Genomic DNA, 22,825 nt, shown 5'->3' with positions numbered 1-22,825 from the left:
TTGTGCCGTGTCATGAGTATTTCCTCCTCCTGAAGTAAGAACTTCATTATTTTAAAGTCAAACTGACACATTTCAGACTTTATCTGCTGGTTCAGTTGCAGTTTGTGACTGTGTCATCATTAACAATCATCAACAACGAAAGCGTGTTTTCAGCGACGAAATGTGCGCCTCAAATGTTTGGTATGTCTGTGTGTTTGTGTAGTCGGATAGTGTAAGCTCGTATCTGACGATTTGTAATGTTTAGGTTAACTCCCTGCAACCCTTCACACGCCCACTGCAGTGTTTTGGTGTGTGTGTGTGTGTGTGTACGTCTGTTTGTGTGTGTGCAGGTGTTTGGCAGCAGACGTCGGGCTGTACAACAGCAGAAAGGAACTTAAACCAGACATGTATTTAGAGATTTGGACCTCGACACTTGAGTGTCTTTGCACGCATGCATCCATCCATCCGTGTGGGTGTGTGTGTGTGTGTGTGTGTGTGTGTGTGTGTGTGTGTGTTACCAAACAGTGAATCTGTTACAGCGCTCCCATTACTGAGGAAATGTCTTCCTGTGTTACTGAAAGCACATTTATTAGTGTGTGTGTGTGTGTGTGTGTGTGTGTGTTTTAGTGAGTGATGTAAGACTTCCAGAGTGTGTGTTTGTGCCTGTGTATGTAACTGTATCCATGTGTGTGTGTGTATTAGTCATTCCACGCGAGGAAATGGGTTCTGTGATTCCAGCCGTCGTTAAACTGAGATCCTAATTGGCTCTTTAATTAAGACATGGAAACACACACACACACACACACACACACACACACAGGGCCATCTATAACACATTCATTTGACCCAAACATGAACCTTCTACTGTTTTCTTTGCTTCTTTCCCTTCTCTTATTCCTTCTCCCTCCTCTCTCTCTCTCTCTCTCACTCCTAGTACCTCACTTCCTCTCCTGTAAACACGTCTCTCTGCTTTCTTTCTTTCTTTCTTTCTTTCTTTCTTTCTTTCTTTCTTTCTTTCTTTTTTCCTCTCTTTTATTCAGTCTCTCTCTCTCTCTCTCCCTTCCTCCTCCGCTCGTCTCGTCGTCCTCCAGGGAGCGACGGATGTTCTGCCACGTCGCTTTCTGCCAAACAGGCTGCCGTCGTTTTCCACTGACAGATAGTACGACACTGTGTGTGTGTGTGTGTGTTTGTCTGTATATTTGTATGATGAGTGCGTATACACGTGTTTTCGTGTGTGTGTGTGTGTGTGTGTGTGTGTGTGTGTGTGTGGCTTGGAGTTCATCCATGCTGCTTGCTGTGGCTAACTGAGCAGGAAACATCTAATCTGTCGGCTCTGTGGAGCACACACACTCACACACACACACACACACACACACACACACTCACACACACACAGCTTTGTTTTTCGCCTGTGTCATTTTATCCGTGGATAAAATTCTGGCCCCGGATCGTTTTGATTCATTCTTCCACTCGCAGCCATGTTGACTTTTGCTCACTTTCACTTGACAGGAGCTCATTCATGCTTCTGTCCGCACGCCGTCCGTCTGTCGCCGACGTCTCCGCTGATATCTCAGCTGTTTTCACACTTCCAACAAGTCATGAGCAGTGCTTTGGCGGTCTCTGCAGTCACTGTTACAAACTAGGGTTTGGCGATGGGTTTAAAATCTTCCAACCGGCCACCGTCGCCCCACAGACTTTCAGCTGGGGGGGGGATGTGTGCAAGCGGTGAGTCCGCTACATCCCAACACACAAACAAAATAAACTCACAAGATGTCAAGAAAGGAAATGTTCTTACACACATTTTCCTCATTAAACAGAAAAATACAAATAAGAGTAGCTCAGCTGCCTTGTTAACTTTGATCGAAATAAACCTTTAATCCGTGGAGTTGGACGTGAGAATATTCTGGCTCTGTGGCTGTTTTTCCCTCTCACTCGTTCTGTGCTGCGCTGATGAACGAGTCTGTCGCCGTGCAGAAGCTCACATTCAGTTCTTTTGGAGGCCGACCATTAAATTAGCAAAAATGAAATGACAGAAATCGGCCCAAAAAAAATCAAAACCGGCAAAGGCTGATATATAATCGTCCAATTGCACAAATTGCCCGGTAATACTGTACTACTGTGGCATTTTACAGAGCAAGGCCATTATTTTCAGTGGCGCGAGCAACTGTGTTCTCTCGTGCAGCTGTAGTGGCACCACATTCTGTGGCTGAAGTTTTACAAATTTGAAATTTGGCTCAAAATGTGCTGACCTCCGCTATGTGTGTCCAGCTCTGGTGTTCCTGTCGGGTTAGAGCAGTGACATTTAACGTTGGCATTCAAAACAAAACCTGAAATGAGAAAAGGAAACCCTGGCATTGAAACGCTGGCACCGAAAAATAAACAGTATTTATTTATTTCTACAGCGCCACTGCACGGTTTTAGCTCCAAGAGGAAGGAGAGAGGGGAGGAGGGGGCATTTACATATCTGCACATATACACATGTGCTGACAATAAGTGGAAATGATTACAGCAAAAATGTTATTTTGTTTTTTCTGATCTCCTGAAGCCGCGTAGTTCAGGAGCTGGCTGAAAAACGAGTTTGAAAGCATCACAGGACGGAGGTCCGAGCTTAAAACAAACGCTGCGTGATGATTGACATACAGAGGTACAGTAGTAGATACTGTCAGGTGGCGCTTTACGTAACGGGCTCCACCCTCCATCGGCTACACCAGAATAGTTCTGTGTGGTGTGGGCGTGTTTCTGCAAGTACAGGTGAGAAAATGAAATATAATCTGCTATGGCTGATCTAACTATCATCATCTGAGTAACTCAACACTGCACAGGAGTTTATAATACTGTCACAGCTCAGCAATGATTCGAATTAATGGTTATATGTAGAATCATACACTGCCATGTTCATCATGTCACATCGTTATCGTGTCAGATGTTCTATAATTCAAAGTGTTTCCTCATTTTATTGACCGAACTCATAACGAAGCGTCACGATTCTTTTAAAACACGTTTTCTGTAGCGAATGTTGAAATCAGAAGACGGACACCAGTCACTGCGTCCTGGGTAACAACTGCAACTGTCTGATGAAATGTTTCTGCAGCGCTTCGAGTCATGTGAGAGATTTAATGTGACTCTCCCCTTTGTTCCTCCTTTAAGTGTTCTTTAAGCTTCTTCTGCCTCCTGATTGGTCCTTCTTCAACGTCCTCGTTATAACCACCAAACCTCATGCAGTCCATCAGCTAAAATTACTTCAGTTTAGAGCACAGCCACACTGTGTGTGTGTGTGTGTGTGTGTGTGTGTGTGTGTGTGTGCGCTCTCAATCATGCATCTCCTTAGATAAAGCCATGATTCCTGTTTGTGTTCTTCAGTACATTTCTTCTGGCTTTGCGACATGTGTGCATATCTTAGTGCATTTGTGCGTGAATATACAAACATGAATGTTTGTTTGCTTGTGTGTGTGTGTGTGTGTGTGTGTGTGTGTGTGTGTGTGTGATTTCTAACTGCAGGAGTATGAAATGGATGAATGGATGGGAAGAAAGACAGGGAATATTTCCTCATTATTTCATCACATTTCATTCATATGAGAATATTTTTGAAGATTAAAGGACGTTCAAATTAAAAACGTACTGGTTAGTTGAGGTGACGGTGACGTCGTGTTACTGAGATGTGAACTGGCTCTAAGTGTGTGTGTTACAGCTGAATCTCTCTTTATGTGTGTTGAATAGAGTCCCGACTTTATTGTGGACACGTCAGGGTGTCGCGACCCCAGCGGCGTCTACTGCAGGTTGTCTGAGGTCACCAGCAGTTCAGCTGCTGACATACAGCTACTGTGTGTGTGTGTGTGTGTGTGTGTGTGTGTGTGCATTGAATTGATTTCCAGCTTTGTCTTTGTGTGTTCAAAGAGTCATGTATGTTTGCATACATTGTATATGAGTGTGTGTGTGTCAGTCCATGTGCAAACTAGGGTTCATATATAGTCTCTGTGTGTGTGTGTGTGTGTGTGTGTGTGTGTGTGTGTGTGCGTCCGGGCTAAATGTGTCTTTGTGTTCTCTCAGCTGGCATCAATCAGAGTGTGTGTGGAGCCGAGCTGCTGCCAACAATGGAGCCCTTCACTGGACCTAGAGCCTTTTATCAATACACACACACACACACACACACACACCGACACACACACACACACACTTTTAGAGCCCCTGGAGGGAGGGCGGTTGGGGTTGTGTGTGTGTGCGTCTTGAGGTAGAGGAAGTTGGTATGTGTGTGTTGCATGGTACAAACTGTGCACGAGGATATCAAGAATTCATTTAGTAAGAGTTTTGTGTTTTCTGTGCTTGTTTCTAGCAGTATTTCTATCTTTATGAGGACCAGTTTTACACCTTGAAAGACACACTTTGGGAATAGAGCTGGTTATTGTTTGGAAAAATTGCCATGATTTGGGAATAGAGCTGGTTATTGTTTGGAAAAATTGCCATGATGATGCCGAAATGATGCGTTTTTGGGGAATATAATTGTTTCTTGTTTCTTTTTCTTCTAATTTACAAAGGGAATATAATTGTTTCTTGTTTCTTTTTCTTCTAATTTACAAACATGTTAAAATTCTCTATTCTCTATGTTAAAATAAAGAACTTGCACTTGATAGTTCTTTGATATTTAAAACCAGGTCGCCTGCTTGAACTAGTCAAAGCTGCCTCACACATACAAACATACATGTTTAAAATTTGTCAATATGAACATGCTACACATGGGTCGGTTATTCTCCATCATTCAGTTTTAGAGACACCATGAGCACTAAAATATAACTCATTACCATTTATTAGCATGGTTAATAAAGGAGAGGGAAGAGAAGTGATAACTCGCTACGGTTGAAGTCTGAATATTTGTCCATTACTTGATTATTTATGTTTCTTTAGTCCCCATGGATGGATGCACCAAAACATATTTTCCAGTCAATGAATCCAATCATGTCAAGTCCAAAACTTTGTTTGTTTTATGTTTAACTGACAAACCATGTTCGTATTTTCTTTACCGACTCAGTTGAAGTGAAACTTGAGGTGACCGAGCCGATCATCTCGTGGCTGATCTGATGAGCATTCAATGCCAACTTCCAACACTTTCCTGCAGCTCAGTCTGTGCTAAAAAAATAATGATTAACGCACAAGATTAGAATTATTTCAAGGTTAGGGTTATGAAAGAGCTTCAAAGTCTGTGAAGGTCATCACAAGTACAGAGTCAAATGTCAAAAAAAGCCTGTATTTGTTGGGATTAGGTGTTCATTGATTGATAAGTGTGTGTGTGTGGGGTGGTTTACTTGCAAGCTGTGAGTGACATGGCACCCACACATGACCTCAGCCATGACTGAGAGTTGGGGACTTTTGGGGGTTACCACGGAGACACGGGGAGGTGAATCAGGGTTTTTTACTCCGACTGTTTACATGTTTGCGTGCAAGTCTTAGAGGAGGCACTCGTTCTCATGTACCTATATGTTTGTAGTTTAGTGTTACACGAAGCAATCGCTGCTTAACTCTGACACGCACACACACACTCACACACTCTCCACTTTAGAGTCTTCCATCTCTGTTTTCGCAGTATCAAATGGCGAGCGCTGAATCCATTTGTCAAACAAACTGCTGGCGTACGTTGGCGCTCAGGCCTGCAGATCACTCATTTATCCGAACACTCACTCGTCCATTAGTCCCAGATCTGCTTTCACCTCTTCTTCTTTGCTCTCTGTCCGTTCATATCTCCTCCTCCTACTCACCTCATCTCCCGTTTCTCCTCGTCCGGCTTGTCCTTTCTTGTTGTCCTCGTCACCATTCGTCTTGCTCTGTCATCACTCGTTCGCACCGCTCCACTCATCTCCACTCCTCTGTTGTTGTAATGGATGGAGGGATTGACCCCACCTCCCCTGGCTGGAGGTCAGAGTTCACCTGGTCCCGCCACACCTCATTCATACATTCACTCGCTCTGTGTTCAACAGTCCTGAGCTGTGTACTTAAGTAAAACGTAGAAGAACTTAAGCTCCACTTGTGTGGCTTGACCTCGTTTTCATTTTCAAAGCCAGTATTGAGTTTCTGTTTGCTCGTCCATGTTTGGAAAAACACGTGATAGGAGCATGAAAACGCTGTTGTTTCTACGTGAAGGCCAAACTTTAAAATGAACCATTCACGTCTACAGAGTGGGCCAATCTTCTTTCACGAAGTCTGCCAGGTTGAACCACCGCGTTTCTACAGTGTTACACCTGTTTTTTCACGACTTTCACAGCCACTGTGGTTTCTCCTTCATGCTTGAAAGGGCCGGATGAGGCGAGGTGTATTCAGTTGGTCGTAATCTGCTGCTTCACTGGCGACGGCAGTCCCTCAGTCCATAGGGACTTGGCTTGAGGGTGGCCCGGTATGGAACGTTGACTGGTAGTTGGAGAGGTACCAGTTCAATGTAAACAAGAATTTCCCCACCAAAGGATCAATAAAATAAACCTTCTGCTACTTCTACCTTCTAAAATAATTCATTAATTATCTAAGTTGGAGTCTTGAAAGGTTGCTGGCTCGCTCCTCCTGCAGTTCCAGTCAGGTTGGATGGATTCCAATAAACTCGCAGCGAACATGAACTGTCAAAATGTCCTTTAAAAACTTCTTGATTCTCACTAATCCTCCTTTAAATCACTCATTGTTCGCCTCCTCATAGCTCCAGAACGCTACTCAAAGTCATATATTTACTGATTTATTAACCAATCAATGGTTATTTAGAGCACACTGAGCACACGGGTCAACAGTTGAGAAGTGAGTTATGCTGCCGTTGTCTTCCTTCTGTGGATGTTATCCATCCATCATGAGACACGTGCTGTCGCTGTTGATTGGAATCGATTGTAAGTGCCATAAATCCAAGTTTGACTGAAGCTACACATGCAACGTGCGTCCACGTACAACGATCCATCTTTTGTTTCTGGCTCCGTGTTGTGTTTGGACCTTTCGTTCTCGCTGGTAATCCGCCAAAAGTACTCTCTCCACACACATAACTTCAACCTTCAACTCCAAAGTGTAAAAGGCAAAAAATAACGTTGTGAGGTCTTAACGTTAACAGCGGTTTTGCTCTCTGGTGACCACACATGCTTTAAAAACAACACGCTTTGATGAAGTTGTTCGGGGTGAATTAAGCTAAAGTAAATGAGAGTAAATCAGCCACGTGACAGATTAGACTGTGGAGGTAATGAAGGAGCCGTGGACCTGATGCTCATGAAACTGTTTACACAGGTTGTGCAGTCGACTCTCGGTCTTCTGGGAAAAATGGGTGTGTTGCAGAGAAACTTCTCTTAATCAAACGACCCACACCCTCAGAGAAACAGAGATGATTCATGATATCTTAGATGCTATGTTATATTTTTAATACCCGAATGTATTTCTTCAGTGATAAATGCCTTGTTGTTGTGAATTGAGGGAGCGTGTGCAGCGTTTCTTAGAATTCTCACATTCTCAAGGATGCGACAGATGGTCAACCCAACGCGTGGACTTGGAATATAACATCTTCAAGTTTCTGAACTCTTGGCACGTACGAGAGTATACAACAGCTGCGAACTGGAGATTATTCAAGGTCACGGGCTTTTAGAAACACCAAGCATTAGCATCTTCTTTGTGCTGTAAACCTTCTTTTAAGAACAAGCAAGTACGTTTTAGCAGTTTTATTCTGGAGATTGTTAACGAGGTCAAGAATGAACTCACAGAAAAGGACTCACATAATAACGTGTGTCCCAGGGTATCACGGCTGGCAGCAGGCATTGCTGTTTGTTGCAGTGTCCCCGTTAGAGAAATCTACAGGGCATGCCGATGTCGTTTAAACGTTATTGTGAATTTGTTCGTATGGCTTCGATTGAAGTAAAAATGTAAGAAAAAGAAAAAGACATGGTTTGAATTTTGACAGCACAACAGTTATCTACACCTTTAAATAGATAGACGGACGGACGGACGAGTAACTTTACCTCGTAGATAATCGTAGAATGCACTTCAGACTAGACAGAAACAAAATTAAAGTCACCAAGATTGTCTTTGTTACTCTTTCCAACAATCGCCGAGCACCGGTTTGGTTGAAATAAACACTTCATTCACCGGTTTGATATTGAAAATATTGTTTGTGATCCTGGCTACAATGGGACAGATACGCCTGTCCAGTTGTTTTTGCCGAGGTTGTTCACACTCTGCTCAGGACAGCTGTTTGCTGCTATATTAATGTTTTAAATGTTATATTTAATCATATGTACAGCATTAAAAAATAAATTTGCATAGAAATCCAAAGCAGTATGTCCAGAGTTAGTTAAATCGATGTTGAAGGATGCATTTAAATTACAAGATATGAAACCCAGTACACCATGTGTTTGTCACCTGACTGCAGCAGTCATTAGTGTGATGATAACGTGAGACTCCTCCCTCCTCCAGGTGATGTCGCTAGCGGAGGCTGCGGAGGAGAACCGGGCGCTGCTGGAGGAGGCGTTCGTCCGCCTGCGGAGCGCCACACACCTGCTGGTGCTGCTGCTGTCGCTGTGGCAGGGCCTGACCCCCGACCAGACGACCATCCTGGAGGCCACGCTGCTGCCGCTGCTGCAGGACACACCGCAGCTGGTACACACACACACACACACACACACACACGCACAGGAGGCCATTAACATGTCAGTGTCTGTCTATCCATCTGCAGCCCGCTCGGTAAACACAGCCTTAAACACACACTCTGAAAACTTTTAAGATACATTAAGTACTTCTGCTCCCTGAGGAATACACACATGCACACCCGCACACACACACTCACACACATTCTCACTCTCTGCCACTCAACACTCACCTGTCAGCTCCGCGCTAAGAGTTCTGGGGTACCTGTTTATGATTTAAGTATTAAAGCTGTGTGTGTGTGTCGGTGTGTATAAGTGTGTATAGGTGTGTTTGAACAATCCACACAAATCCACACAAGAGGTCAAGGTCACAATAGGTCTGAGCATGAATGCATGACATATTGTGTGTGTGCGTGTATTTAAGTGTGTGTGTGTGTGTGTGTGTGTGTGTGTGTGTGTGTGTGCGTGCTGCAGGGGACTCAGCTCCGTATAAACAGCCGTGTTGACAGAGCTCCTCCATTTGCTGCAGTCAGACCACGAAAGATTTCTCACCCCACAGAGACTCAGAGAGTGTGTACTGTACTTGTGTGTGTGTGCATGTGTGCGCATGCATGAGTGTGTGTGTGTGTGCGTGTGTGTTATTTTTTCCATCGCTCTGATCAGTCCCTTCAACCTCTTATTACCACTAAGTCTATTTCCAGCCTCCTTTGACAGACCCGCGTTACACACAAACATCTGTGTCGTCATAAACAACAGTACATAAAACATATTTTACAGTGTACACACACACACACACACACTGATTGTGGACAGGAATAGGTTTAGAGGGTCAGTTGATGAGCCTCAGGGGACTGTGTACTTAAGTGTGTGTGTGTGTGTGTGTGAGTGCATGTTATTTTAAATGGGATTAATGGCATTAAGTGAATTAGCAGTAATCAGGGTCACGTCCATAACATTAAAACAAACAGGTGCACTGACGAGCTATTTTCAGAGAACACAACACACTCTCCAACACGGTGCCATGACTACGCAGCGACGGTGACGCAGTTTTTCTTGAACTTATCAACCGACTTTTTCCTCCAAAGGATCGTTTCAGCTCGTCAGGGTGATCTCTGGTCGTCTCGGTAACACTGCACTCGGAACTAATGCTGAAATTTTCAGGTAATAAATAATAAAAGAGGAAAAAGAGAGTTTGGTGCTCCTCACGCAGCTGTTTCAACAGAATAAAAGTCACTAAAGCTTGATAATAAATCTCATTTTCAGTATCTCACACGACGCTTCATCACGCTCTTCCTCTCAACCTTTTGACCTCTTCCTGCGACCGCGCAGGTGAGGTCATTCCAGGTGAGCGCAGGTCTCGCTCTCAGAGAGTTTCTCCTTTCAGTGGAGTAAATCTCAGGAATGCCGTGGATGAGAATAAATCCACGGAGGAGGAGGGAGAAGCTGGATTAAAACAAGAGAGAGAAAAAGGAGGTTAAAGGAGGAGGGAGACGGAGAGAGGAGGAGTCACTCTTACTGCCCATATTTATTAATGCACTGCATGTCAGCCATCATCCATCCGTTCAATCTATATTTGAAATGGATTCATCTAATGTATCAAATATTTTAATATCCATCATCATAGATCTTAGTTCAGGGGTCTTATAGTCAGTTTACCTGCTATCAGTTATTGACATGATAGGGGAAGTGACAGATTAAGGAGGAACCAAGTTGAATTTTAGTGAAATGAAGTTCAGCATTAAAGTTTTATTCATTCATTCATCTCCATATTTCCTCCTGGTCGTCCATGCCTCACCTACAGCGGCTCTACCGGTCTAAAGGCTCAGTAGCTCTTCCAAAAAGCTGCAACATTTTGGGTGAACTTACTCAGTGATTGGTCTTTAGAAGAACTTTCAAATGTGGCCAAAATGTTCATATTTTTACTTCAGTAATCCTAAAATGACATGGATGATGGACGGCATGCAAAGACTGGAGACTGCAGGACAGTTTTAGTCACCAGGAACACTGTTCTTACTTCGTTAGCTTTGAACAGAACATTTTATTTTGGAAAACTAAAATCTCAATCAAAACATGGATTAAGTGTTCAGTTTTTTTGCTTTGTTTTTAGCTCTGCGTAGCGTCAGTCAGTCTGCATACAGCCCCGACGACATCTACATCAGTTACTGGTAAAAATTAGGAAATCCTGTGACTCGAGACTAGTAAAGACCAAAAAAATTTCATCTTTATACTTCCCCTTCTCTGCATCCCATTAGACATACACACTCATCTCTTCAGCATGAAACACAGAAATATGTAACAGAACACCTTGACCTTAGACCTATATGTCATCCGTCACATTAGCCTAGATTATGTGATTATCCAGCTGAGGTACAAAGTGCAAAACATTTCAAAAATGTGCAGCAGCCAATCAGAAAACAAGGCGAGGTTTTCTCCCTTTTCCCGACATGATTTAAGCAGGTAGGATTCCTCTGATAGCAGCTGTACACACTCACAATTCTTTATCTGAGCTCCATAGACGGATATGTTTAGAATAAGGAGGTCAGGAAGGAGAAATGTGCCCATCTGCACTAAATGAGGTGGACTGAGGGAAGAGGAGGAGAAGGAGGAGCGCCAGAGGAAATGCATCTGTGTGGTATCTAACTAAACGTCTCATTTAGTTGCAGCCAACCAGAACACCTCCTCCTCTTCTTACATTCCTCCTGTGTCTCTCTTTCTCCTCTCTCTCTCTTGGTCCTCCTCCACACCAACCACCCTCCTTCCTCATCTCTCTCTCTCTCTCTCTCTCTCTGCTCCTCTCTTCTTTGTTTTCATCTTCCCTCCTCCGACCACTCGTCTCCATCAGCCTTCTTGTCTGCTTCATCTTTCTCTTACCTCATTCCTCACCCTCTTTCTCACTTCTACTTCTCCTCTTCCTGCATCGTTTTTCTCTCCACGTCCTTCCTCTTCGTCTCTTTCCCCTCTTTAACTGTCCATCGTTCATTCTTTGTCTCCTTTTTTTGTCACCAACCCTATTTATATCTCCCCCTCTTGTATCCTTTCAGTTTCCCATGTTTTTTTTTTGTCTCCCTGCTTTTCTGAACCTTGTTTTTATCTTTCCTCCCTTCATCCTCCTCTTTTTTTTCTGAACCACCCTCCCTTGTTCCTTGTTCTTCTCTCTCTCTCTCCCTCTGTTGTCTCTTTTTCCATCTGTCAGTCAGCTCTTGAACAGAGTTGCTGACGCTGTCTGTCTGCTTGCTATTCTTGCATGACCCCCACATTCTCCCGCCCTCTGTTTATTTTACCAGAATCCATCATACAGCCTGTTTCGCGCCGGCTTCCTTCTGCTCTTAACCAAAAAAAATCTTCTATATGGTACCTGAAAGTGCGGCTTTAGGCTCGTACCACCGCAGAACTATTTACAGCACCGTAAAGGACATTTTTAGAACGAAGCTCTTTGCAGAACCGAGTCAGATGGTTCTCTGAGCTTTGTGGTGACATAAAGAACCATTGAAGACTGCATGAAATGTTTCCAATCAGCAGAATTGAAGTTTTTCTTTCAGACCCACATAGGGTCATTATTGTGTTTGACCAGGTGTCGTTTTTATATGAAACATATCGTGTGGATTTTTGAAACAGTTTGGTTCCATATGACTGGTACCCCAACTCAAGAACTTTACAAGAATTTCCTCTCTGTGTCCTAAGTGTATATTGGACGTTTCCACCCTAAAGTCTCGTTCAGACTGAATGAAAATTATTCATTTCAATGGCCGCACAGCATGGGCACCTCCATCAAATGCAAGGACATATTTCTGGTGGATCACTTTGAACATGAACACCATATTTTCTGTTTACCTCGTGATCGATAGGACAAAATACAAAATTATTGCCACCTTGATAACTGTCACTTTATTACATAAAATCACTGCTGGCTTCATTTTGAAGAAATTTAACAACCTACATATGTAAGAGCTGGTAGTTGGTGATTGCAACTCCCTCATGTCACCGTCTCCGAAACTACAGTGACCACAAAACGTGCAGAAAACGTGAAAGGCCCTACGGTCAGTGTTTAATTTGTCCATTCTGGACCTGCAGCATATGTAGAAATAAAAAGGCTCATTCTCTGTTAACAAAAACACAATGTTTCTCATTTTCAGGTGGTTATACATTAATGAAAACACAGTTATGTGTTTTATATTTCATCTCTGTAAATCAAACCCCCCTAAATCTGTCACGCTGGACCTTTAAAGTCTCCCTATACATGCAGTTACTCTCCATTCAAATCACAGGCTCCTTTATACCATATTAGGACTTGAGATCGTCAGTAGGCAAAGCATTTACAGTAATTGGTCGTGTTTAAAGTTGATTACACCCAGAAGTTGGAAAGTGAGAGGCAGTGTAACTGTTGCATGTTGAACTGTGCCAAATCCAGCTCTTCAGATTTTTTTTTATTTCTAAAGGAAGACACTGATTTCAAGGGAAGTGATTGTGTGGATGATTTTTTTTTTGCCCTGGAGACTGACTGTACAACATTGTTCTCACGGAGCCGTAAGTCGGGCTTCTCAAATGACTTTCCCAGTCATGATGAGGCTGTCAGGACTGAGGGATTGCTGTCTGAACCTTTACCCGTCTCTTTGGGAGTCCTCCAAGGTTGTGTGCTGGGCCCGGGAACATTTACCTCCACGGCCATCCAGTAATGTTGCAATCACACCTGGGATTTCCCCCATGTCCAACCTAATATTCCTGACACAGTTTAGACTGCTTAAGGACAAGAAGCTTATGAGACTTATATATTATTACTTATTAGACTTCAAATAATTTTAACAAGCTGTATAAGTGACATCAGTTAAACAATGAGGCTTCTCAGGTAGAGCGGTTACAGACACCACTTTTATGTGTTAAACAAGGGTCAGATGCAAGGTTTCAATTAAAGTTCATATCAGCTGACTCTGGTTCTCACAGCGAGTCCACATCATTGTCCACTCACTCCCTCGCCCCTCAGAGGGTCAGCCTCGTTTAAAGTCCACTTGAATTTCACGGCAATGGGGATTTCCCCCCGAGAGGAAGGTGAACACGGTCTTTTTAAATCAAGATTACAACACAACAATGGTAGAACAGTAAAACTCAACTGTACACAGTAACTTTGATCTGTTTGTCCAGGTGATATTGACCTCATTTTACCAACATCAACACCTAAAAATACTCTTATCTCCTTTCAGGGGAAAAATGTTTTTCACTGCACTCGCCCAGTCCACAGCTATCCCATATTTCTCTTTTATGACAAACTTGTACACACTGTACAGCTAAAATACATGGGACAGGTGATGCCATGTTGCAGAGTGGTGTGCACAGGCTCTTTCAGGACAAACAAGTTGACACCAGAGGGCAAATTATTCAGTGTTTTTTTTTGCTGAAAGAAAATATTAAACATAAAAAATGCTAATAACCATCAGACTCCGTGCTTTGGCTTCGAAATCCTGCACACTACATGCCCAACAATAGTCAGGCCTATGGACATGAAGCTGGTGAACACGGTGGGGAATTCAGCTAAAGAGCCAAATGTTTTTCTCAGGAGTTCATGGAGAGCAAAAGACAACATTCTCAGCATCAGCTTTAAAAGGTGATGTCAGCGTTGTGTTTACAGCTTGTCCCGCCACCCCGAGAAGCCAAAAACATCAATCCACGCAGGTTTAGGAAGAGATTTAATAGATGATGACTTTCACAACAACATACTTTCCTTTCTCCCTCTGTCAGGTGTCTGAGACCTGTAGGGAGTTATGTTTATTGACACGGAATCTTCATTTTTGAATCACTGGCCAATATTCACAAAACAAAAGTCGTCACTCTTTGAACAGGTGGTAAAACTGAACAAAGCAGTTCCCTTTTTGCTCTTTAAACAAACACTGTGAACATGCTGAGCATTCGCTCAGAGAGAGTCTCCAACACAAACCGTTTGAGCCTTCAGAGATCAGTGAATAATACAATCCCTGTCTTGTTTCTGGGTGCAGGAAACAAACTTCTCTCCAATTTCAGCATTAGTGGGAACTTTGTCTTAATTTATCGCTCTGGCCTCGGTCCAAACCCAGCTCCCAGCTCCCCGCTCCACCTTTTCTTTGCTTCCTTTCTTCTCGTTCAGGAGGATGAATGTCTGCAGTTTAGGTCCAAAGACATTTAATTTTCCTCCGCAGCATGTGGAACGTATGTGTCGGCGTGCGCGTGTGCACGAGCGTGCCAAGTTTCCACAGAAACCTGCAGTTATGTTGTTCCAAGTACTTGATAACCCGGTGAGGTATTGTGGTAAGAATAGGTCACCCACCACCCATATCTCCTCCTCCTCCTCTTCCTCCTACTCCTCCTCTCTCATTTTCTCTTCCTCATCCAGTCTTTTTTTCCCCTCCACTGTCTTCTCATTCTTGCTCGTCCTCCGTCTTTTCCACTCTTCTTTTTTCCGTCTTTAATATCTGCCTTCGTCTGTCATCATCTCATCTCCTTGACCTCTCTCTCGCTCTCTCTCTCTCTCTCTCTCTCTCTCTCCCCCTGTGTCTCTGTCTGTGTCTCTCTGTCATCATCATTACAGGGTTGATTACCTGTCATTATGGCTCATTAGGGGCCTATCAGCATGGCGGCAGGCAGAGGGGAGGAAGGGGTGCGGGGGTAAGCGCAAAGGGGAGGGTGGGAGGATACCTGTCAACACACCCCCACCCCCCCCCACTCACATAAAGAGTGTGTGTGTGTGTGTGTGTGTGTGTGTGTGTGTGTGCAAGATCCGAGATGTCCAGACCAGATATCTCAGCCATCTCGGAAACGAGAGAAGGGGAGAGAGAGTGACAAAAGACATGTTTCTCATCCCCACACTGACTTTTATTACCTGTGTGTGCGTTTATTTATATATATCTGTGTGTGTGTGTGTGTGTGTGTGTGTGTGTGTGTGTGTGTGTGATTCAGCGTTTTATTATTCCGTTGCTCTTTTCCAAATGTCAAGAACATCGTTAAAGCCTCAACATTTAAGGTCAATGATTGTTCATTAAATCTTTTCTGTCTCCTCCTCCTCGCCTCTCATCCCCCCTGTCTCATCAATCCCTCCTTTCCTTTCCTCTCCTCCCCATCCTGTCTTCCCTCACCTGTCCTCCTTCTCCTGTCCCTTGTTTTCCACCTTTTTTATCCTCCCTAACCTCCTCTCTCCTGCCTTTTCCTACCCCCTTTCAAATCGTGGAATATATGATGTAATAAAAAGAAATAAAAGGAAAGAAAGGTTCTCTGCTGCTTCATTAATTTTCAAGTAAAACTCAACAAAACAAAAGTGTCATCATGAAGACATTCTCACTCCTCCTGTCTCCTCAGGGCTGGGAGGAGAGCTGCGATGCCGCCGTGTCCCACCTCCTACGGACCTGCCTGTCACGGAGCCCCAAGGACCAGGCCACATCCCTGGCCCAGGCCGGAGGCTCCGTGCTGGGGCTCCCTCGGGACACAGCCCGCCTCAAGAAGCACATCACCCTGCTGTGCGATCGCATCGGCAAGGGTGGCCGCCTCACCCTGGCCTCCGAGGCCAACGTCCAGGTCCCCATCCAGGTCCAGAACCTGGCCGCTCCCGGTGAGTCAGTGAAGGAGGGCGGAGAATGGAATGAAATGTATATTCATGAAGTTGTGCCAAGCTGCATACAATTTGTAGGTGTTGAGGATTAACGAGAAGTGTGTAGTTACCACAGTCGCTTTATTTTGTAGTCGACAACAGTGTGAAATTACAGGTGATTCACGTCCCCTGCGGCCCGGGTAGCAGTTTCACATGATCAGTTTCACATCAGCTCACATTGCAACAGTCCATTTAGCTCACAGCGCTATTTTAGAGTCTTTCCAGTCTTGTTTTGGACTTCCTTCTAGTTTAAATGACTTACCTCCCACCAAAAACAACAACAGCATCTGTCATTTGGTCAAATATTTGCATTTTTTCCTGACAATCAACCTCTTGTGGTCATTCAAAAATGACATCTCTTCAAGTATGGTGACGTCGCATCGCAACAATCATTGTTGTAGCAAAATGAGGTCGAGCTCGTGATCGGGTGTCAAAAACATTTGACTTTGACACCAGAAACCGCAGAAATCACACCCTGCTTCTTTTAACCACGATTACTATCTTTAGTTGACAGTCAGATACTTTTATTTTGTAGGAGCAGATCCCATAAACACTCCTATGAGCTGCTCTTGTCATGATAATGTGTGTTATTTAGTGGAAAACTTATTTTGTAGCTTAGGCATGCAGACGTTTTGGTTCTTACCCATCAGAGTGTCTCAGAAACTGATGAGTTGATGAAATTCAATAACGTCGCTGTGTAAGTGGAGACTCAGACATCCACCTTTTCAAATATAATTATATCATTACAGCGTGAGTTCAATCCCTTCATTTTAAAATCTTTCTAAATTTATAAAACGTTCATTTTTATAATATATGTCATCGTACACAACAGCCAAAAAAAGGTGGAGTGAAATTGTGGTGGAGTGAAGTTGTGTGGGTTGGAGTGATACGTGGTTGAAGAGTGAAGCGTGATGAGTGAACGTGAATGGAGTGACGTGAACTGAAGTGACAATGAAATGAATACGTGATGAAATGCATGTGTGTGTGTGTGTGTGTGTCCTGCTGCAGATTTTAGGGTTCACCAGGCAAAAACATGAAGCCTATTCATACCTCACTTTACAGTCAACACACACATTTTAAATGCATCCGTACACACACACACACAAATAAACACTGCAAACAAGCACAAACTACACACTCATATAAAAGCATGAATGTCAGGTACACACACTCGTAAAATCATACACACACACTTTGCAAACACACACACATGCACACACCTTACGGATCATTAAGTCTTGGCTGAAGTTTATAGAAGTCTTTCTGACAAGATCATCAATTACAGCATGTCTCCTCTCCTCCTTCTCTCCTTCCCTCCTTCCCTCCTTCCCTCCTTCTCTCCTTCCCTCCTTCTCTCCTTCTCTCCTTCTCTCCTTCTCTCCTTCCCTCCTTCTCTCCTTCCCTCCTTCTCTCATTCTCTCATTCTCTCCTTCCCTCCGTCTCTCCTTCCCTCCTTCTCTCCTTCTCTCCTTCCCTCCTTCTCTCCTTCCCTCTGTCTCTCCTTCTCTCCTTCTCTCCTTCTCTCCTTCCCTCCGTCTCTCCTTCCCTCCTTCTCTTATTCTCTCCTTCCCTCCTTCTCTCCTTCCCTCTGTCTCTCCTTCTCTCCTTCCCTCCTTCTCTCCGTCTCTCCTTCCCTCCGTCTCTCCTTCCTTCCTTCTCTCCTTCTCTCCTACTCTCCTTCTCTCCATCTCTTATTCTCTCCATCTCTTATTGTCTCCTTCCCTCCGTCTCTCATTCTCTCCTTCTCTCCTTCCCTCCTTCTCTCCTTCTCTCCTTCCCTCCTTCTCTCCTTCTCTCCTACTCTCCTTCTCTCCTTCTCTTATTCTCTCCTTCCCTCCTTCTCTTCTTCCCTCCGTCTCTCCTTCTCTCCTTCCCTCCTTCTCTCCTTCTCTCCTTCCCTCCTTCTCTCCTTCCCTACTTCCCTCCTTCCCTCCTTCCCTCCTTCTCTCCTTCCCTCCTCTCCTCCTTCCCTCCTTCCCTCCTTCCCTCCTTCCTGCTTTCATTCACGCCTCCTCTCCCTCGTCTCACCTTTTCTGTGAATTTCATTTCTGTCTAATTGTGTTGTTGGTGTGCAAAATACTTTATAGAAGTTACACTCGTGCACATCAATTCACTGAACATACAAAAGCTGCAGTTCCTCAAACGTCCACTTGAGGCTGGCTCCAGAAGTGAGTCAGTCTCCATAAGTCCCCATGTCCAAATGTCCAACTTCACAGCAGAAATAAACATGTTTACAGCCTGGTACAAAAAACAGTTTTGGTCTCTGTAGCTAATTTCCCCGTTCATGACAACTGTACTGAGGGTGAATTTATATACAACTCACCTGTTCACATTATATTAAGGCTTAAAGTTATGCAGGGTTAAGAGCGTGAACGCTTTGATTGACAGGTGGGTGTCCATACAGATGGCTGCCTCAGGTCCACTGATGATCTTTGATTTGACATTTTTAGACCAAAAAAAAGAGCATGGTCTTTGTGTGTGTGTAGCTCGCTAGAGACCTACAAACGTCTGATTGGTCGATTGTTTCCCCAACTGACATCATATTAATTAGTAGATAAACCTTCTGTCTTTGAGAAATAAGTGGTGTGTGTGTGTGTGTGTGTGTGTGTGTGTGTGTGTGTGTGTCTTGTCTGTCTGTGTGTGTGTGTGAGTGAGAGAGAGAGAGTGAAGAGTGGGTCTATAAAACTTTACGAGCTTGTTTAAAAGTCATTATAGTGATTACAGTAATTCTGCACAAAGCTCAGTGAAACAGAACTGAGTCAATTAATTTACTTTGTGTGTGTGTGTGTGTGTGTCTTTGTGTGTGTGTGTGTGTGTGTGTGTGTGTGTGTGTGTGTGTGTGTGTGTGAGACAGAAGGAGAGAGAGTATATGAGTGTGTTTGTGTTTATGTTTCCTTGTCATGCGGTCTCCCCTCTCTCCTTTGGTCTGCTGCCAAAATTCACACACACACACACACACACACACACACACACACACACACACACATACACACACACACAGCGCTGCAGTAAACAGTCGTGTGTTAGCCGCCTCAGATGTTGCTTTTTCACCCACCCGTAAACATATACACTTGTTTACATTTCCAACAACACCGGCGGCAACCGTTTCCCTCCAAAACCACAGACACACACACACACACACACACACACGCACCCGCACACACCCACACAGAGGGATACCACACAACAGGCCCTGTTTCATTGGTTCACAGTGTGTGTGTGTGTGTACGTCTGTGTGTTAATTTGTTTATGTGACAGTTTTCTGGATATAAAAACCTTACATACACACACACACACACACACACACTTTGTTAGAGCATGGCGTCACCTCTGTCCGTCATCCAGCAGCAGAGAGAGGAGCAGGTTGTTCATGCACAGACAGACGAAAGGAAAAGAAAACTTCTTCTTTAATATTTCCTTTTCATGAAAGATTCAACCTCAAATTTGTTTGTGTTGAAAACCTTTAGCTGATCAATCCTTTTTGGAATAAACATGACAGGCATGATGGGTAATAAAGTAGTCCAGGTTAATTGTATTTTTATTTATTAATATCTGATTATCTGGTACTATTTGTTGTTTTTTACTGACTTGATAAATTGAGACAACAAATCTAAACAAACCTTCTGCAGTTATAGTTCATCAGTTGTTCTGTTAATGTTCTGTATTGAATATAATGTGAAATCATAAAGGTTAAATTCCACCGGGCGTGGAGTTGGATCTGCTTCACCGAGAATACGTGGCTATTTTATTTTTGTTGGATGACATAAGCAGCCCGAGCCGCCTGGAAGTCAGATGCATACACGGCATAAAGAATCCGGTTGATTTTCAAAATAAAGCACGCTGTGCAAACTTCCAATGAACAATGAAACTGCAGAGAATATAAACAAGTACTGTAGCAAGTTAAACACTTCTGAAACGCTGCGGCTGAGATTTGAAGTCGCGTGGAGAACGGTGCCGTGGTCAGGGGCCCATGACGGAAACTTCTCCCACACGCTCACGTTGACTGCTGACTCGTCTTTGCTTTAGGACGTTGAAGACGGAGCAAGTTGAAGAAACTCGGAACCAGTTTTCGCTTCCAATTATAAATCTGGAAAGCAGTGATACTCCTTCAGTGCATCGTTTGTTTGTTGTGCTCTTTACTCAAAGGCCTGTTTTCCTGCTGCATTGCATTCTGGCCTCTCATGTGTTTGTCTGTTGATGTTCGGTACGAGATGGCAGCTGTGGGGAGAATCCGGCTCTTTGATTTGGACAGCAGAATCTTTATCCGGCTCACATTACATCATCTGTAGAGACAGAGGAAACGCACAAACGGAGCAGATGGAGCCCGAAATGCAAAACATATTGTATCACCAGTTTCTGTTTTGAATAACAACTAAGTTTCTTTTTAATTGAGCCAAAGGATTATTAGTGAATGTCAATAAATTGTGATGATATCTCGGATATTAACATATCACAGCTGTTTTCATCAGTGTTATTGGTAAGAGATAATCAAACCCAGGTTACGTGTACAGTGGATGATCACTCCCTCTGTCTCCCTCTGTCTCTCTCTCCATCAGCTGACCCTCTGTATCACCCTGATGACATAATTCAGAACAACTGCCTTCAACAGCTGCACTCTGTACACACACACACACACACACACACACACACACACACACCTGGTGAAATCGGGAGTGTTTATCACATGTATCATTAGTCAGCGTGCTGTCAGCATAGCTTTGAACTGACCTCGGGAGGTTTGTGTATTGAAGTCTTCTTCCACCCACACGTATTAACACACACACACACACTTTATCTCTCTGAATGTGTTTTTTTTTTTTTGCAGCAGTGAGCAAAACTTTTGGCATCACGTCTCTCTATTTCTGCTCTAACTGTTGTTTTCTCCTCCGGTTTGTCCTGCCATTAATCTTCAGTGATTGTGTTTTCCCTCTTTGATCCGTCTCCGGTCCGATGTTTGTCGTCTTCCGTGGTTGATGCTTCTTCTCCTCTCTCCCCTTCTTCGATGATGTATCATGTGTAGAATTTTCTGATTTCCTCTTCTCTTCTTTTCTACTAATGGAGTCCAACAAGTTCACTTATGTTCACTGTCCAAAAGCAAGCACACACACACACACACATCCTGCTATCCACACAGCCCTATAGTGCATGTGTGTGTGTGTGTGTGAGAGAGAGAGTGTGTGTGTGTGTGTTGCAGTTATTTTCACAGTGTTCCACTGGTAGCTGTGGTTTGGGGCCTGCATCTATTTTAGACCTAAAGAGAGGGGAGAAGATGGGCTGTGTTTGTGTGCATGAGTGTGTGTGTGTGTGTGTGCACACATGTATTTATGTGTGTGTATATGTGTGTGTGTGTGGGGATGTGTAAGTTCAGAGGACGCAGAGCAAAGGAAAATACATGTAGTATATGTAAGTGTAGGTCATGTCTTGTGTGTAATCCTGACCAGCTGTCTTTGTTCTGTCTCTGTGGTGTTTCCAAATTGAAGAGTTCTCCTCCAGAACGCTATATATAAAACGGCAGAGCTCTATTTTGGAAAGAATCAATCAGTACCTGAAGTTCATCGTTCAATAAATCTTATAAGTTAGAGGATTGTTGTTGTTTTTTTTTCTTTACATTCCTAAACTAAAAGAATTATTTAAAAATTTTGGACCTAGCGTCGTCTTCTAAAATGCATTTTTGTCTTTTTAGTCACTACAAAAATGGCAAAGGTTTCTTTTTACAGTGTTCAATACATATACAACTTCTGTAATGTGTGTGTGTGTGTGTGTGTGTGCCTTTTGTGGTACTGAGAAGTGGTTTGCAGGTTTAGACAGAAGAGATCAGGTGTCTGATTCGTAGACACATGCACACCCGTTTTTTTTAAAGGAATCACACTTCCCGGTTTTTGATGTGTGTTCTCAAAAGCATGCGAGTGTGCAAATGTGTCGGCCTAACGTACCGTGTGTGTGTGTGTGTGTGTGTATGTTATGTGTGCATACGGAGATGTGTACGTTGAGGGGGGATTGAAATAGCGTAAAGCCCACAGCCAAATTGCTGGTAACCACAGCAGCACAGTGTCACCCCCATCTTCATAACCGCAGCCCAGAATAAAGCAGGAATGCGCTGGTGCCTCCACGCTGCAGACCAAGACAGAGCTGTCTATTGGAAGCAGCTTCACCCCTCAACCAAAGCTGTCCAGAGCTGTTCCAAAAGTGGCCCGAAGAGCCCCCAAACTGTCACGGACCAGCCCAAATGGCCCCACAATGTTCCAAGCTGTCACAAAATTACTTTAACTTTCTTCAAGCTTTGCTTGAATTGTCGTCGACTGGTCCAAACCATCCCCATCCATGTACAAATGGGACCACAAATGTCCAAAATGTCTCGAACTGTTACACAACTGTCCCAGACTGTCTCCAGCTATATCTAAACCGTGCTGATCTTTAAAGTGCTGCAGAATGTAACAAAACGACTTGAACTTCCTTAAAGCTATTCTCAAACTGTCGTAGACCGATCCAAACCATCCCCATCCATGTACAAATTGGACCACAAATGTCCAAAATGTCTCAAACTGTTACACAACTGTCCCAGACTGTCTCCAGCTATTTCTAAACTGCACTGATCTCTAAAGTGCCCCAAAATATAACTACCTCGAACTCACTACATCTAAACTGTCTCCAAACATCT

General features: G+C 43.7%; 1 protein-coding gene across 3 annotated transcripts in view; it reads left to right on the top strand.

Moving 5' to 3' along the window:
• The window catches only part of bbs9 (Bardet-Biedl syndrome 9), a 177,430-nt gene that overhangs the window by 87,340 nt on the left and 67,265 nt on the right, over window positions 1-22,825 (top strand). For all 3 annotated transcript variants that reach the window (XR_003463585.1, XM_027286875.1, XM_027286874.1), the window contains 2 exons: window positions 8,392-8,574; window positions 15,879-16,128. Coding sequence is in view for 2 of the 3 variants with exons in the window: in XM_027286875.1 (XP_027142676.1) it covers window positions 8,392-8,574; window positions 15,879-16,128 (433 nt within the window). In the remaining variant the exon portion in view is untranslated. The remainder of the gene's footprint in view (window positions 1-8,391; window positions 8,575-15,878; window positions 16,129-22,825) is intronic.

The sequence above is a fragment of the Larimichthys crocea genome, chromosome XIII (assembly GCF_000972845.2).
Source record: "Larimichthys crocea isolate SSNF chromosome XIII, L_crocea_2.0, whole genome shotgun sequence".
Taxonomy (NCBI): Eukaryota; Metazoa; Chordata; class Actinopteri; family Sciaenidae; genus Larimichthys; species Larimichthys crocea.
This window is presented reverse-complemented; position numbering and strand designations above follow the sequence as displayed.